Source organism: Passer montanus, unplaced genomic scaffold, assembly GCF_014805655.1.
Source record: "Passer montanus isolate IOZ18808 unplaced genomic scaffold, ASM1480565v1 scaffold26, whole genome shotgun sequence".
Taxonomy (NCBI): Eukaryota; Metazoa; Chordata; class Aves; order Passeriformes; family Passeridae; genus Passer; species Passer montanus.
This window is the reverse complement of record NW_024367261.1, coordinates 564,428-576,473: the sequence shown is the minus strand read 5'-3', so window position 1 is coordinate 576,473 and position 12,046 is coordinate 564,428. Positions and strand designations below refer to the sequence as shown.

The following is a 12,046-nucleotide window of genomic DNA, read 5'->3' as shown; positions in this document are numbered from 1 at the left end:
TGGTTGTCTGACTGAAAATGAGAGAGGCAGGTAGTGAAAAGACATTAGGTAGGTAGAATTCAAATACTGGACAAAAGGGACAAATTAATAGAAAGGGAGCATTAATTTAGTGACAAGCACAAGATAAAATTCCACTGGTTCTACAGTCAAGCACTATTTTCTTCTCCCCTTCTCATAATTTACTGTCTCTGTATACTTTAAGTCTTTATTTAGCATATGGAGAAATAAAATCCCTTTCTCCAAATTAATCACCTTTAGTCACACATTTTTAGTTCCAGCTTCATCAATATAAACAAGCACACATAAAAAATAAAGGGCCAAATAAAGCATTATTTTATTAATAGAAATAATAAACCCATATATAGAGACCTATAGGCTAGAATGATGATTCATTAATTCCCATGATTTTTGCTTGACAGTAAGAATCCCATAATAAAGAAATTACTTTGTGTGCATGCAAAGAATCAGTTTTGTTACATTTCTTAGTTTTGATTAGATATCTATATCTATATCTATATATATGCTCAGGTGTGAAGGATTTAATTTTTAGGATAAACTGGTTTGTAATTGCTTAAAAAAGGAACTTAGAGTTGGATAACTCAATTAATACTCAATATATTCAAACAACACACAACAATAAAGAACCTCACATTTTACAGAAGAATGCTAGCATTATGTTTAACTAAGATGTTCGCCTGTACTGAAAAAATACATCTCACACTCTTTAAGTATAACCTAACTGACAGCTGTCCCTCAGTGCTTTATTGTCATAAGTATCTGAGGGTATGAAGAACCGAGCATAGCAAGTGATTTTATCTGGATAAACATAGGAAAATAATATGGGCATAGATATAAATGAAAAACAGTAAAGTTTCATCTGTCACTATGAGTGGCTCAAAACCTAATGGTCATGGGGACAGAAACTATTTCATATCCCAGCGTTCATTCTATTTCCCCACTAAATCTGTGTTTTGTGGCATGCATAGATAACCCCCAAAACACCATCTTATTCAATATACTTGTGCATTACACCAGTTTCAGGGAAAAACTGAACTTAAAGTCTGAATTGATCTTTGTAAAGAATTGTTTTTTAAAGATAAGGTGTTTTAATGATTTTCCTCAATAAGCAATTAAAATAAAAATCCAATAAAAGACAAGCAACCATGTTATTAAATCTTTACTGTTAAGAAAGTAGAAAAGCATGGTACAGGTTGCCTACACCTGTGATGTGTATTCTGCTGATGAAAAAATGAACAAGATCCTATGTTTGTATAGTTTTAAAGTTTTGTGAAGTTGTAACCTTTTATATCCATTTGGTTTCTGTAGCCATAAGCTGTCAAATCAACACCTGTTTGATCCACCAGCTTCCATGCTTTAACACTCCTACAACATCACATCTCAAAGAAGCATCCTCAAATACAATGATTTCCATCTTCTCATTCAGAACCTAATATTTTATTCTTGGGTAGTTTAAATAAACAAGCACAAACCTCAGGAGAGCTGATGAGTACAATGTGGGAGAGAGGAAAAACAAATCAATTAAGGAGCTGTCCTGCTAGAAGAGAGATGCCTCTAACAGGAGTGAAATAGAATCTCAAACACTGATGGATCTTTTGAAACAGGAAGCTAACCTACTTGCTTTTGGCATCTGGAAAAAAAAAATTCTTTGTTCTTATTGATCATTCCTTGATGACCTGGGTAAAAATACAGCTCATGCCAATGTTAATTCTCTGGAAGCCGACGCCTTCAAAAGTCATATAATGATAAACTTGTCCTAGACTTCCGTAGTATGTTGTCTTATGGAAGTTTTTTCCAGATTAAACCCAAATAGAGATCAAGTGTCCTTTTTTCCTCCCACTCAACACATTCCCTTTTGTACAATCAAATCAAAACCCAAAGCACATAACACTTAGCACATGAACCAGACAAAGAGGAGAAAAAATTTCAAAGCTGGGCTTTAACCTTCTCTATTACAAAAACCCTGATGTGCACCGATGTGCACTGACAGTTTAAATTTTCTCTTTGAAACTTCTGACTTTGCTACATCACAAGTGAAAATTGATTGACTGCTCTAAAAGTGCACTCCATTAAATCTTCTGTTCCACTTGGGAATGCTTGGACATCTAGTTAGTTACTCCTTCAGTTGCAAAAGATGGTGGCAAGCTGAGGTCAAAGCATCATTTTCAGGAAACATTAGAAATTTTTTTGCTGGAAATGCTCACTCAACTGACAACTTGCTTTGAATATATCTATTTAGCATAACTATATTTACAAACTAATTCCACAGAAAAATACACTAAGAATAAAAGCTCAAGATTCTGTCTGATGTAAACATCATCGCTCTTACTTTACGTTTCTTTGTTCTTTGAAAGCACTGCTAATCCAAGATCAAGTTTGGTCCTAACCTAAATAAGTGAGAAAAAATGTGCTAGTCTTGAAAACACGACTGGCCACCTAAGAGTTAAGTTATAAAGTAACTACATGGCAAAAAGCCTACAGAGGAGAAAAAATGCTGGTTTTTTTCTGGTCTCAAAAAGGTTTTCCATCAGTCTCTCTAACTTTATATATTATATTTCAGTACAATCTACTATGGTTTATACTTACAAAATAGTAGTAACTTCAAATAATGAGATTAATTCCTAGAGTTATTATTACAAGTGCTATTACAATTTGTCTTATTTTGTGGGCACATTCCTCTCTTCAAATTTTCTAGGCTGAGTGTACTCACACACAGCTGCCAGCTAGACCTTATTTTGGGCTAGTCCTTCAGCACATCAAGTCTGTGCTGAAGACTCTGTAGGTAGAGCATACAACCTCAAGCTGACGACTTGAAGTTTTACACAGAGTTAGAGTTTGTTTTGTTTGATCACATACTAAGAACCTCTTCTTGAAAAATCTGGGTTCAAGTTAACACAGAATTCAGGAACAGCAATGTCTTTGCGGCCTGCAGGCACAAGCCCCTGGCAGATATCTGCAGGTAATGAACGTGGGCTTGGAACATCTGGGCAGCTCAGGTTATGGTGCCAGTATTTTATAAGCAAGGCTGAAATCTGCCTTGTCCCAACAAAGCCAGCCATGAAAGTTCCCAGTGACTATTGCTGTGCCACATTTCCCATTTTTTTGCTCTACATTATGGACCTGTGATAGGAATTGGGGTGCTGAACTGAATGGATCTTTTATGTCAGTACACAGAGCCTTACATTCCCATTATTTCTTACAGACATAATCCTAGGTCTGTTGGTTTTAACTTTGTAAGGGACCTCGACACAAAAGTAAAATGGAATGGTCACACTGTGCTGTCAGGAGCTGTGTTTTATACATACAGAGAACAAGGGAAAATCAGGTGCTGAAATCAAAACACAACAAATCAGCATGATTTAGCAACTAGCCAAACTATACTTCAGTTAACTCTCAAAAGTTAACTTTGAATTGTTTTCTACCCTTCATACATCTAGTTACTGATAACAAAAATGTTATCAATATTCTGATGATGCTTCATTGAAGAACTGCATTTAATGGAAGGAACTTCATAAATTACTGACTTCTGAATACCCACTGAACACAATATCATAGTCTTGAAAACACTTTGAAGTTGGTATATATCCATTTCAACACTCTTAAGAATCTACCTCAATGGTTCCCCTACATATGTGTTTACAACATGTACATATAACATTTTTCTGTGATAAATACATCAAAATATACTTCCCTCAACTCGCTTTAAACTGTGGCATCTCTGAAGCAAAGCCAGATTTTTTCCCTAAACCAAGCAAATTTTCATAAACCAGTATTTTACAGGAAGTGAAGATGCTTAGAGAAGTATTTAAATGTCTCTACAAAATAAAAATCACAAAGTCATTTGAACAAAAAACCAATCCAAACAACGAGAAAAGGAAGAGAAGAGAAGAGAAGAGAAGAGAAGAGAAGAGAAGAGAAGAGAAGAGTTCCTTCCCTTTGAATCCAGGATATTAAAAAAATAACAGAGTTTTGATTTTTCATTTGCTACCATGACAATCAGCAAAGAACTAACATTAACACTTAATTTCCTTTAAAGGCGTAACAAACTGTGGGGGCAGAAGAGTTAGAGAAGCACAACTACAAATGTGGTTAGGCCACTTGAATATATACTTTATCTTTCCCCACAAAAGAAATGAAACAAACCCTCAGACTTAACATGGCCAAGAAGAAAGATTTGATCTGAGCTTTACTAATTCATTTTATATACTGTGATAATAAAATGTGAAGCCTCACTGAAGAACCACAACAAAACGGAGTTACATAGTTCCACTATTCAATAGAACTAATTTACAGTTAAAAGATACTTAGAAAATAGTTGCTTTATTTTACAATTAATCCTACCAATGTGGCTTTAAAGTAACTTAAAAATGTAAATCTATGATTAAAATATGCTTTTTAATCCATGTCCATCCTGTGTATTCATACATATGAATAGATGCCTTGAAAAATATCCGCCACAGGTCACCATTAAGGGACACATGTAAATCTTCTGAGGATGTTTATGAAAACAGTAAATATTTTTGTCTTTACAGTGTACTGAGCCAGTAACATACCAGTTTTCTTTTCCTCTAAGTAATATGGAGAGAAGTTCAAAGAAATAATTTCGAAGAGCACAAAATTCTTGTGTGTAAATATTAAAAGCTGATCAGAAATCGGAAAAATAAAAGCTCTTCTTAGAGAGATACAACAACTCTAGAAAATACAACTGATAATATAAAATACTGAACTTTTAAGATATTTTCTGGACTGACAGCATACTGTCAGAGAAACCACATGGTAGGCTGATTATAAATACAAATATTTTATTCTAAGGTTAAAAAAATAATCAACCCTGTATTTATTGACCCATAATATCTATCACGTGGTATCCAGCCATTCAAAACCTCATAGGCATAGAAGAGAACAGGGAGAGACTTGTGCATCCCTTTTTACCCTGCAAATACAGTTTGTGGAGCTTGTGCTTCCAACAGATACACAAAAATAATACACTGCCCAGTTACAGCAGATTTGAAATTTATTACAGAAGAATAAGAGTGGCATTATAGGGCTGCTTATCTGTTACATCCAACAGATCTGCACATCCAGTTATCACACAGTCTGGTTGAATAAGATGAAAGTATGACTGTTAGTACATTGGTTTTTCCTATTGCTTTGGCATAGATCAGAAATGCTGCAGCAGTCAGAAGAAATGAAGCTGCACCTACTGAGAAGTCTAAAAGGGACACAGCATCACTGATGCTGTTCCAGCTCCGCCAACCTTCCTGAAGAACAAGGGGCTCTGGCAAGTCTCATTAAGTTCTTTGTGCCCGATAATTTATCCTCATTCAAGAGGTACTGAACATCAGCATAGTGGAAGCAACCTTCTGTGATAGCACAGTCTTGCAAGTTGGAAGTAATTGTTCTGTAACTCTAAACGTGACTGGCACTACAGTAATAAATCTCTGATTGACCAAAAAACTCAATAAATTAAATCACAGTAAAAGACAGACTGTGAAGGTTAAGAATTATCAGAGCTTCACAGGCTTTATGGATGAGGCATCTTTCCCACTTTCCCTCCCTTCCGTCTTTTTTTTCATCCGTGATGGACATGAGCAATTCAAAATAAATAATACAAAGAAAACAAATTTTTTTTTTACTATACTGATTTTGTACATGTACATACAAAGGAGTTTTGTGCATAAAACCTGCTAAGACATCTCCATATCTGTGAACCATTTGTGTCCCACACAGGACACAGAGGTTCACTCCTTTCCTTGCATGTGTTTGAGCTCACCCTGGGAGCAGCCCCAAGCCTTGCCAGGCCAGTGGCACCACGGAGGGCAGGGCACACTGGAGAAAACCCCAGGGGCAGCTCAGGCACCTCCCCTGCAGCAGCACCAGAAGACAGGACACTAGCCCCCAGTTTTATCCAGAGTTCTGGGGCTAATCAAGCTGGTTAAAAGCAGCTTGGCAAGGGACATGGAAAAGTCAAGTTTCTTACACAAAATATGATGGCTCCATTCCTGCAGTGCTCTTGCATTCGTGCTCCAGTTTAAAGAAGTGAAAGTCACCTATGGAGGATGAACAGCTAATGCTCAACTCTATTTTAAGTCAGATGTATAGCTCCTAAAGAGTGGAAGCAACACAAACACATCTGATGTAAATTCCTGGTCTGTCTTAGTTGGGTAGGGTCAGTCAAGTAAATTTCGTGTCTTTTACCTCTCCTGAAACAAGCAGTAACATTTCCACCAGTTGTCAAAATAAACTCATAAAAACTCAGGCATTACACCCTAATAACTATAAATCCCTCCTTATGAACAAGATCTTTAACCAAGGTCTTGGGAATCAACACATCAGAAAAAAGCAGCAGCAGACAGATCCCAAGACAATCTGGAATTCCTGCAAGACAGGTTGAATGAAAACAACCCATTTCAATGAGGAAAAAAATGGCTATTGCCTGAACAGCCAATTCTAACTTGTTGTTAATAGTAATTTTTCATCAAATAGCTATTAAAAACTACAACTCCAAGCTGCATACTGCAGATAATGGATTTACCCTTTCAGTTAACTTTAGCAAAACCAATGTTTAAACTTTCCAGTAAATGCACACAAAACATGATGAAGATTCGATCGCTGCAGTGTTACTAGGGCCGTGAGAGAATCTTTGGGTTTAAGTGAGTAATTCCTATGCAGTATCGAATTTTCGACAAAATGATAGCATTTCCCCAACAGTTTTCTACACTCTATCATTTAAAAGACTAGCACACTCAATGAAGAACAGCCCACAGGATCACTTCTTTTGACTTGTGGCCACTACTCTATATACAAAGCTTAAATTTTCTTGGAATACGTGTCTTTGGGCTTACTTATTAGGTGATTAAACCCAACACACAGCTTAATGCCAGGCCATAGAACTTCAGCCAGTTGCTCCTGAAATTTGTTTCAGTTTGTAATTTCACTGTATCTGTATAATTTAATGTCAAAGGCTTTAGTTCTAAAAATAAAACCAAAAGTACTGAATCATCATTGGAAGTGAAGTATCACCTTGAGAATATTAGACACCAGTATGAAAAAATGCTTATGTTTTTTGAAAGGCAATGCAAGAATCAAAAAAATATGTATTTTCCATTCTATAAAACATACAAAAATGTATAATTCTGAAGTACAGGACTTTCAATATGTTAATCTGTAATATTTTAATGGAAATTGGTTAAGACACCTTAAAACACTAGGTTCATGACCAATGCCAATGTGAAACAGAGTGAAGAAAAGGTATGAAGGCATAGGTACACCAGCAAAGTTTACACAAACTCTTTTGCTTACTTATCAGTAAAACCCAGTAAAAATGTTTAGACATGAGTAGCAATCATGGCCCAAGCCTAGCCAGAGTTACATAAATGGATCCAGTGGGCCATGTATATTATGGGTACCAGCTGCACCAGTAGTTCCCTGAGGAAAGGCAGAAACACTCAGTAATTTGACTAGATACAATGTCCAACAGTGAAAACTTCAATGCATTCCACCTCACCTAATACAAAAACAAATTATTAAATTTTATGAGAAAGAGACTCTTCCAAACTCAGCACAGATTGGCAGTTGTCTACCGACCACGACTCGGTACATCTGACCGGCTGGCTAGCACACACTTCTCCCACAGAGCACTTGTATGGAATCATTTCCACATTTCATCAAACAAACTTGTCATGCCAACCACAACTCAGGATGACTTCAATCCCAGACATCACTTGCAAGAGTTTGACAAAGGAGGTCAAGGGATTTTACTGAAGAGAGAGCAAACATAGTTTGCTTCTGAAAGAACCTTGGAAATGAGGTCTACTTCTAATTACTCCAGTGAAGATGATGAGAACAAGTAACAGTGTTTAGTGGGAAACAGGTCAGTAAGCCAAAGGAAAGTTGTCACATTGAAGAAGAAAGTAACCCTACCATTTGGCCAAAGGCTGTACAAAGGATTTTTCAAAAACCACACTAACAAATCGCAGCAGGCACATACAAAGAGAAGTGCCATAAGATGTCAACGCCAGTTGAAACAAACTTGGGGAAATAAAAATCCAATGCACCTTTTCTTACATTTTCCTTCACCTGTCTAGTTCACCAGCTTTGCCATGTCGGTCCATCTCACTAAAAAACACTTTGTCCCTTGAAGAAACAAACTTGCAAACAGAAAAAGTATGTTATTTGCCTCATCAACAGAGGGTGTCAACATTTCTGATTCCTGCATTTTCCATCTAGAAAAAAAAAAGTCTCTTCAATGTTTCTACCCCTGTCACAAAAAAAAAAAAAAAGAAAAAAAGGCAAAAAATAGTTGGTAGTCATCAGCACAACCTCTAAAATGCATGGGAACAAATGACATTGAGGATACACAGCCAGCCCCAGTCACACTGCCAATCCATTAGTAGATTTCAAGGTCTTGATCTTTGAATTCGAAATCACTGGCCTACATAGAGATCAGCTCCCTCTCTTCAGGGATGACACTCAGAATAAAAAGAATCCCAACAAATAAGTGAATGCATTAAGATTAAAAAAAAAGGAAAAAAAAAGAAAAATGAACTTACCTTCATTTTTTATAAGAGGATTTTTCATTTGTATTTTGGAAGAACCATGACACATATCAGCAGAAATAGTTGGCATTCGTACTTAAGCTAACAATTGCAAATAGATTACACAACATTTTTTTGATCAAGACACTAGATCAAGATCCAGAAGGAAAAATGGAAGTATAACAAATGGCAGCAGATTTCAAACACCAGATTCAAACACTACTGTATGGCATGAGCTATAAATAAGACAACCACAAAACAGAAGAAAACCCACCATCAATAACACAGGCAGTACACAAAACACTTTAAATTACTTAAAAAATATCATTTCAGGTCTAGTCACAACTATGTCCTTCCCAAATTAGTGCTCACTATATTTAAATCATTTATTATTTTATGGTTTTTCAGACATGGCTAGAAAATTCATTATAAGACAAAACTTGTCAAAAATTAGCAACAATTTAGAAAAAAGAGACAGCTTGACCACACGCGAGTCCAAAAGCATTACCAATTTTGGCATCTTAACTTTGCACTTGCACTATTAAAGGATGTGTCCGATTTTTAAAATTTAAAAGTATCCCTTCGGGTGTTTTTCAAGAGTGGCATTTGTGCAATGGCCACTACGCGCCACCTGCCCAGAGGACAACTCTGCCCCACAGACTATCGAGCCAACAAGTCAACATTTTGAACACAACTTAAGACAGCCAAGAAGAGTCATGCACAATGGTCATTCTTAGCCTCAGTCCAATGCCCAGCCAACAGAATTTTCCTGGTCATTTATTCGTGCCCATCAAGACCAACATCTCATTGTCCATCTTTGATCAAACACAGCAACACAGGAAGAGCAAGAACTGGTCTCAGCACAGGCTACAGGCCCAACTCCACAAACCCAACAGAACTTTTCGCAAAGTCAAAGGAAGTTTTTGGCAATCCCTTGAGATGCAGAGTGTCTGTAAATTTCTCTCCTACTTCCAGGGATGATCCCTTCAAGATTGGCTTAAGCTACATTGTGAGGATGGGGAAACTTGCAGAGCAATTAACCATGATTTATCTGTCTTGGGAATACAGGCCTTCGGTCTTCTTCCTAGTCTACCGTTCAGCACCTCTGCCGACAGCCAACTTGCTTAAAATACAAGCCCACCCAGGGCACCTTCCACGGGCTTCTGCAGAGTCTGTTCACCGATGGCATCACAGATGTAACTCAATTACTGAGAGATACATGTGCACCAGCTATACAGTAAGACATCTTCTGTCAAGTGTCCTGAAGGCTATCTGCCTCCTTTTAACCTTAAGAGTTCCAGCCTCTGGATATATTTTTTAAATAGATCACTGTCTGGATGCATATTAACTATCAGATAAGAGCATTTTTGGTTTTGGGAAGCCACTTCTCTACCCAAAAGGCAAGAACAGCTCCAAAACAACAATGGCTTTTCACTCCCGGGGATAACTTCTTGCAAAAATAAAAACAAGGAAGTTCAATCCAAGAGAACCATGATGCTTTTCAGTTAAGGGCAAGGATGTGAAATTGCCAGACATGAGATAGGAAACTCAAAGTTCGGCTGTCACCTCGTTCCCTTCTTCACCCCCAGACCTCCCTCTCCCGTCAGCACACGCTTTGACCACCTCCCGAGTGACGAGTGAAGGATGGCGTGTCAAAGCCTTAACTTTCAATCTTTTTCGCTTCTCTCGCAACCTCAACCCTATCGATGGAGCACGAAGAGCCGAGGAGTTTAAATTTTAGTATTTTGCACCGCCGCAGCTTGCCGCACGGCCAAGGCACACGATGGTGGCACAGGACTTTGGTATGGACACAAATCCAAGAGGAAAGCCCCTCTGCCCTCCTCCTCGTCCTCATCCCCCGCCCCCCCCGGCCCGGACAGAGGCAATAACTCGGCTTTGCCCACATTTTTGCACAGCGCCGGGCTCGCACTTCGACGTGCTCGCTGCCGGGGCTGTCAGCGCTGCTCGCCCCATCCAGCACCCCCCTTCTCCTCCCGGAGTCAAAGTGTTGTGTGAACGTGGGGAAAGGACCGGGGGGGAGCGCAGGCCACGGTAACACTTTGCCGTCTCCTCCGTTCAGTCACATTTCCGTCCTCCTCCAGCAAAACTGGGGAGGGAAGGGGGGGCGGGGGGCCAGGCTGGGCACACACGCAGGCGCCGGGCCCAGCGGGAAGGGGCAGCAGCCGCGGCAAGTGTGGGTGACAAGCCCGGCGGCGCTCCCGGGGAGCAACAAAAACGCTCTCGGGTGCGGTGCGGCGGGGTGGGGTGGCCGGCGGGGCCGGGGGCAGGGCCGGCGGGGCTCGGGGGCTCTTACCTCGTAGAGTTCCTCGGAAGCCATGCTGTGGGAGCCTCACAAGGTGGAGTTGGGTGCTGGTTCGGAAATACTTTTGTTTCAGTTGGTGTCCGTTTGGCGGCCTCCTCCTCCTCTTCTCCCTCCTCGTCTTCTTCTTCTTCTTCTTCTTCTTTTTCTTCTTCTTCTCCTCCTCCTCCTCTTCCCCTCCTCCTTCTCCTCTTCCCGTCCTCCTCCTCCTCCTCTTCTTCTTCCTCCTCCTCCCTGCGCGTCTCTCTCCAGCGCAACTAGCAGCTCCGCTCGTTAAATGCCAGTGAGGTGCTCCTGTTCCTGCCCCTGCTGCTGCTGCTGCTGGCGCTGGCGGCGGCGCACCCCTCCGGCCGCCGGCGGCTACACTCGCTCGCTCCCTCCCCAGGAACACTAATCGAGCGCAGAGAGGCAGCGCCACACGCGAACCACCGCTCTCCGCCCCGCCGGCTCCACCAGCCGCCCCCCCCGCCGCGGCGCGCCCCCGAGCCCCCGCGCGTCCCCGCCCGCGGCCGCCCCTCCGCGACCCTCCGAGCTGCGCGCCCCCGCGGGCTCCACCGTCGCCCGCTCCGTCGCCCTACGGCGGTGCCATGTATAACGCGTCCGCACGCGCTTCTTGCCCGTCCGAACTTCCTTGGTTGGATGCCTTTGCCGTAAAAGAAACTAAACAGCCCTCGACGGTGGCTGCCAGCACCGGATATGTGCCTTCCATCTCCCGGCTGACCGCGTCTGCCAAGCCGGGAAGGCCCCGCCAAGGCCTCCGTGGGATGATGGGCCGACAGAAAGCAGCTGAACTGCTGACCTGCTCATGAGTGCATGGCTAGTTACACCCCGCAACCTGTTCGCGTCACCTCGTGCGTCGTCTAGGGGTGCCTCACATGAGGGGCTGTGTAGCTAGCCGTGAAGCTGATGAAGGGAAGGCTTCGTTGTGCAAAGGAAGATGTAACGAGTTACTTCTTCGAGAGAGAATTCTTCAAGGCATAGTTCTGATCTCAAAAGGACTGAAGAGTGGGGCAAAACCTGTGTCAGGCCAGGAATGCCAAACTGTGTGCTGTGTCATACCGCAGTGTTTGCTCCAGTGAGTGTTTCCTATTCCATGCCACACCAGGGAGCTGTTCGTTGCCACAGAACAGCACAGGTTGGCGCAGAGTTCGTCACATTTGTGTAATCAACC

General features: G+C 41.0%; 1 protein-coding gene across 2 annotated transcripts in view; it reads right to left on the bottom strand.

Annotated features, from left to right (window-relative positions):
• The window catches only part of CDYL (chromodomain Y like), a 104,622-nt gene extending 93,414 nt beyond the window's left edge, over positions 1-11,208 (bottom strand). For both annotated transcript variants that reach the window (XM_039712139.1, XM_039712140.1), the window contains exon 1: positions 10,870-11,208. In XM_039712139.1, coding sequence (XP_039568073.1) covers positions 10,870-10,893 — 24 coding nt within the window. In that variant the 5' untranslated portion in view covers positions 10,894-11,208. The remainder of the gene's footprint in view (positions 1-10,869) is intronic.
• Positions 11,209-12,046: the final 838 nt, after the last annotated feature.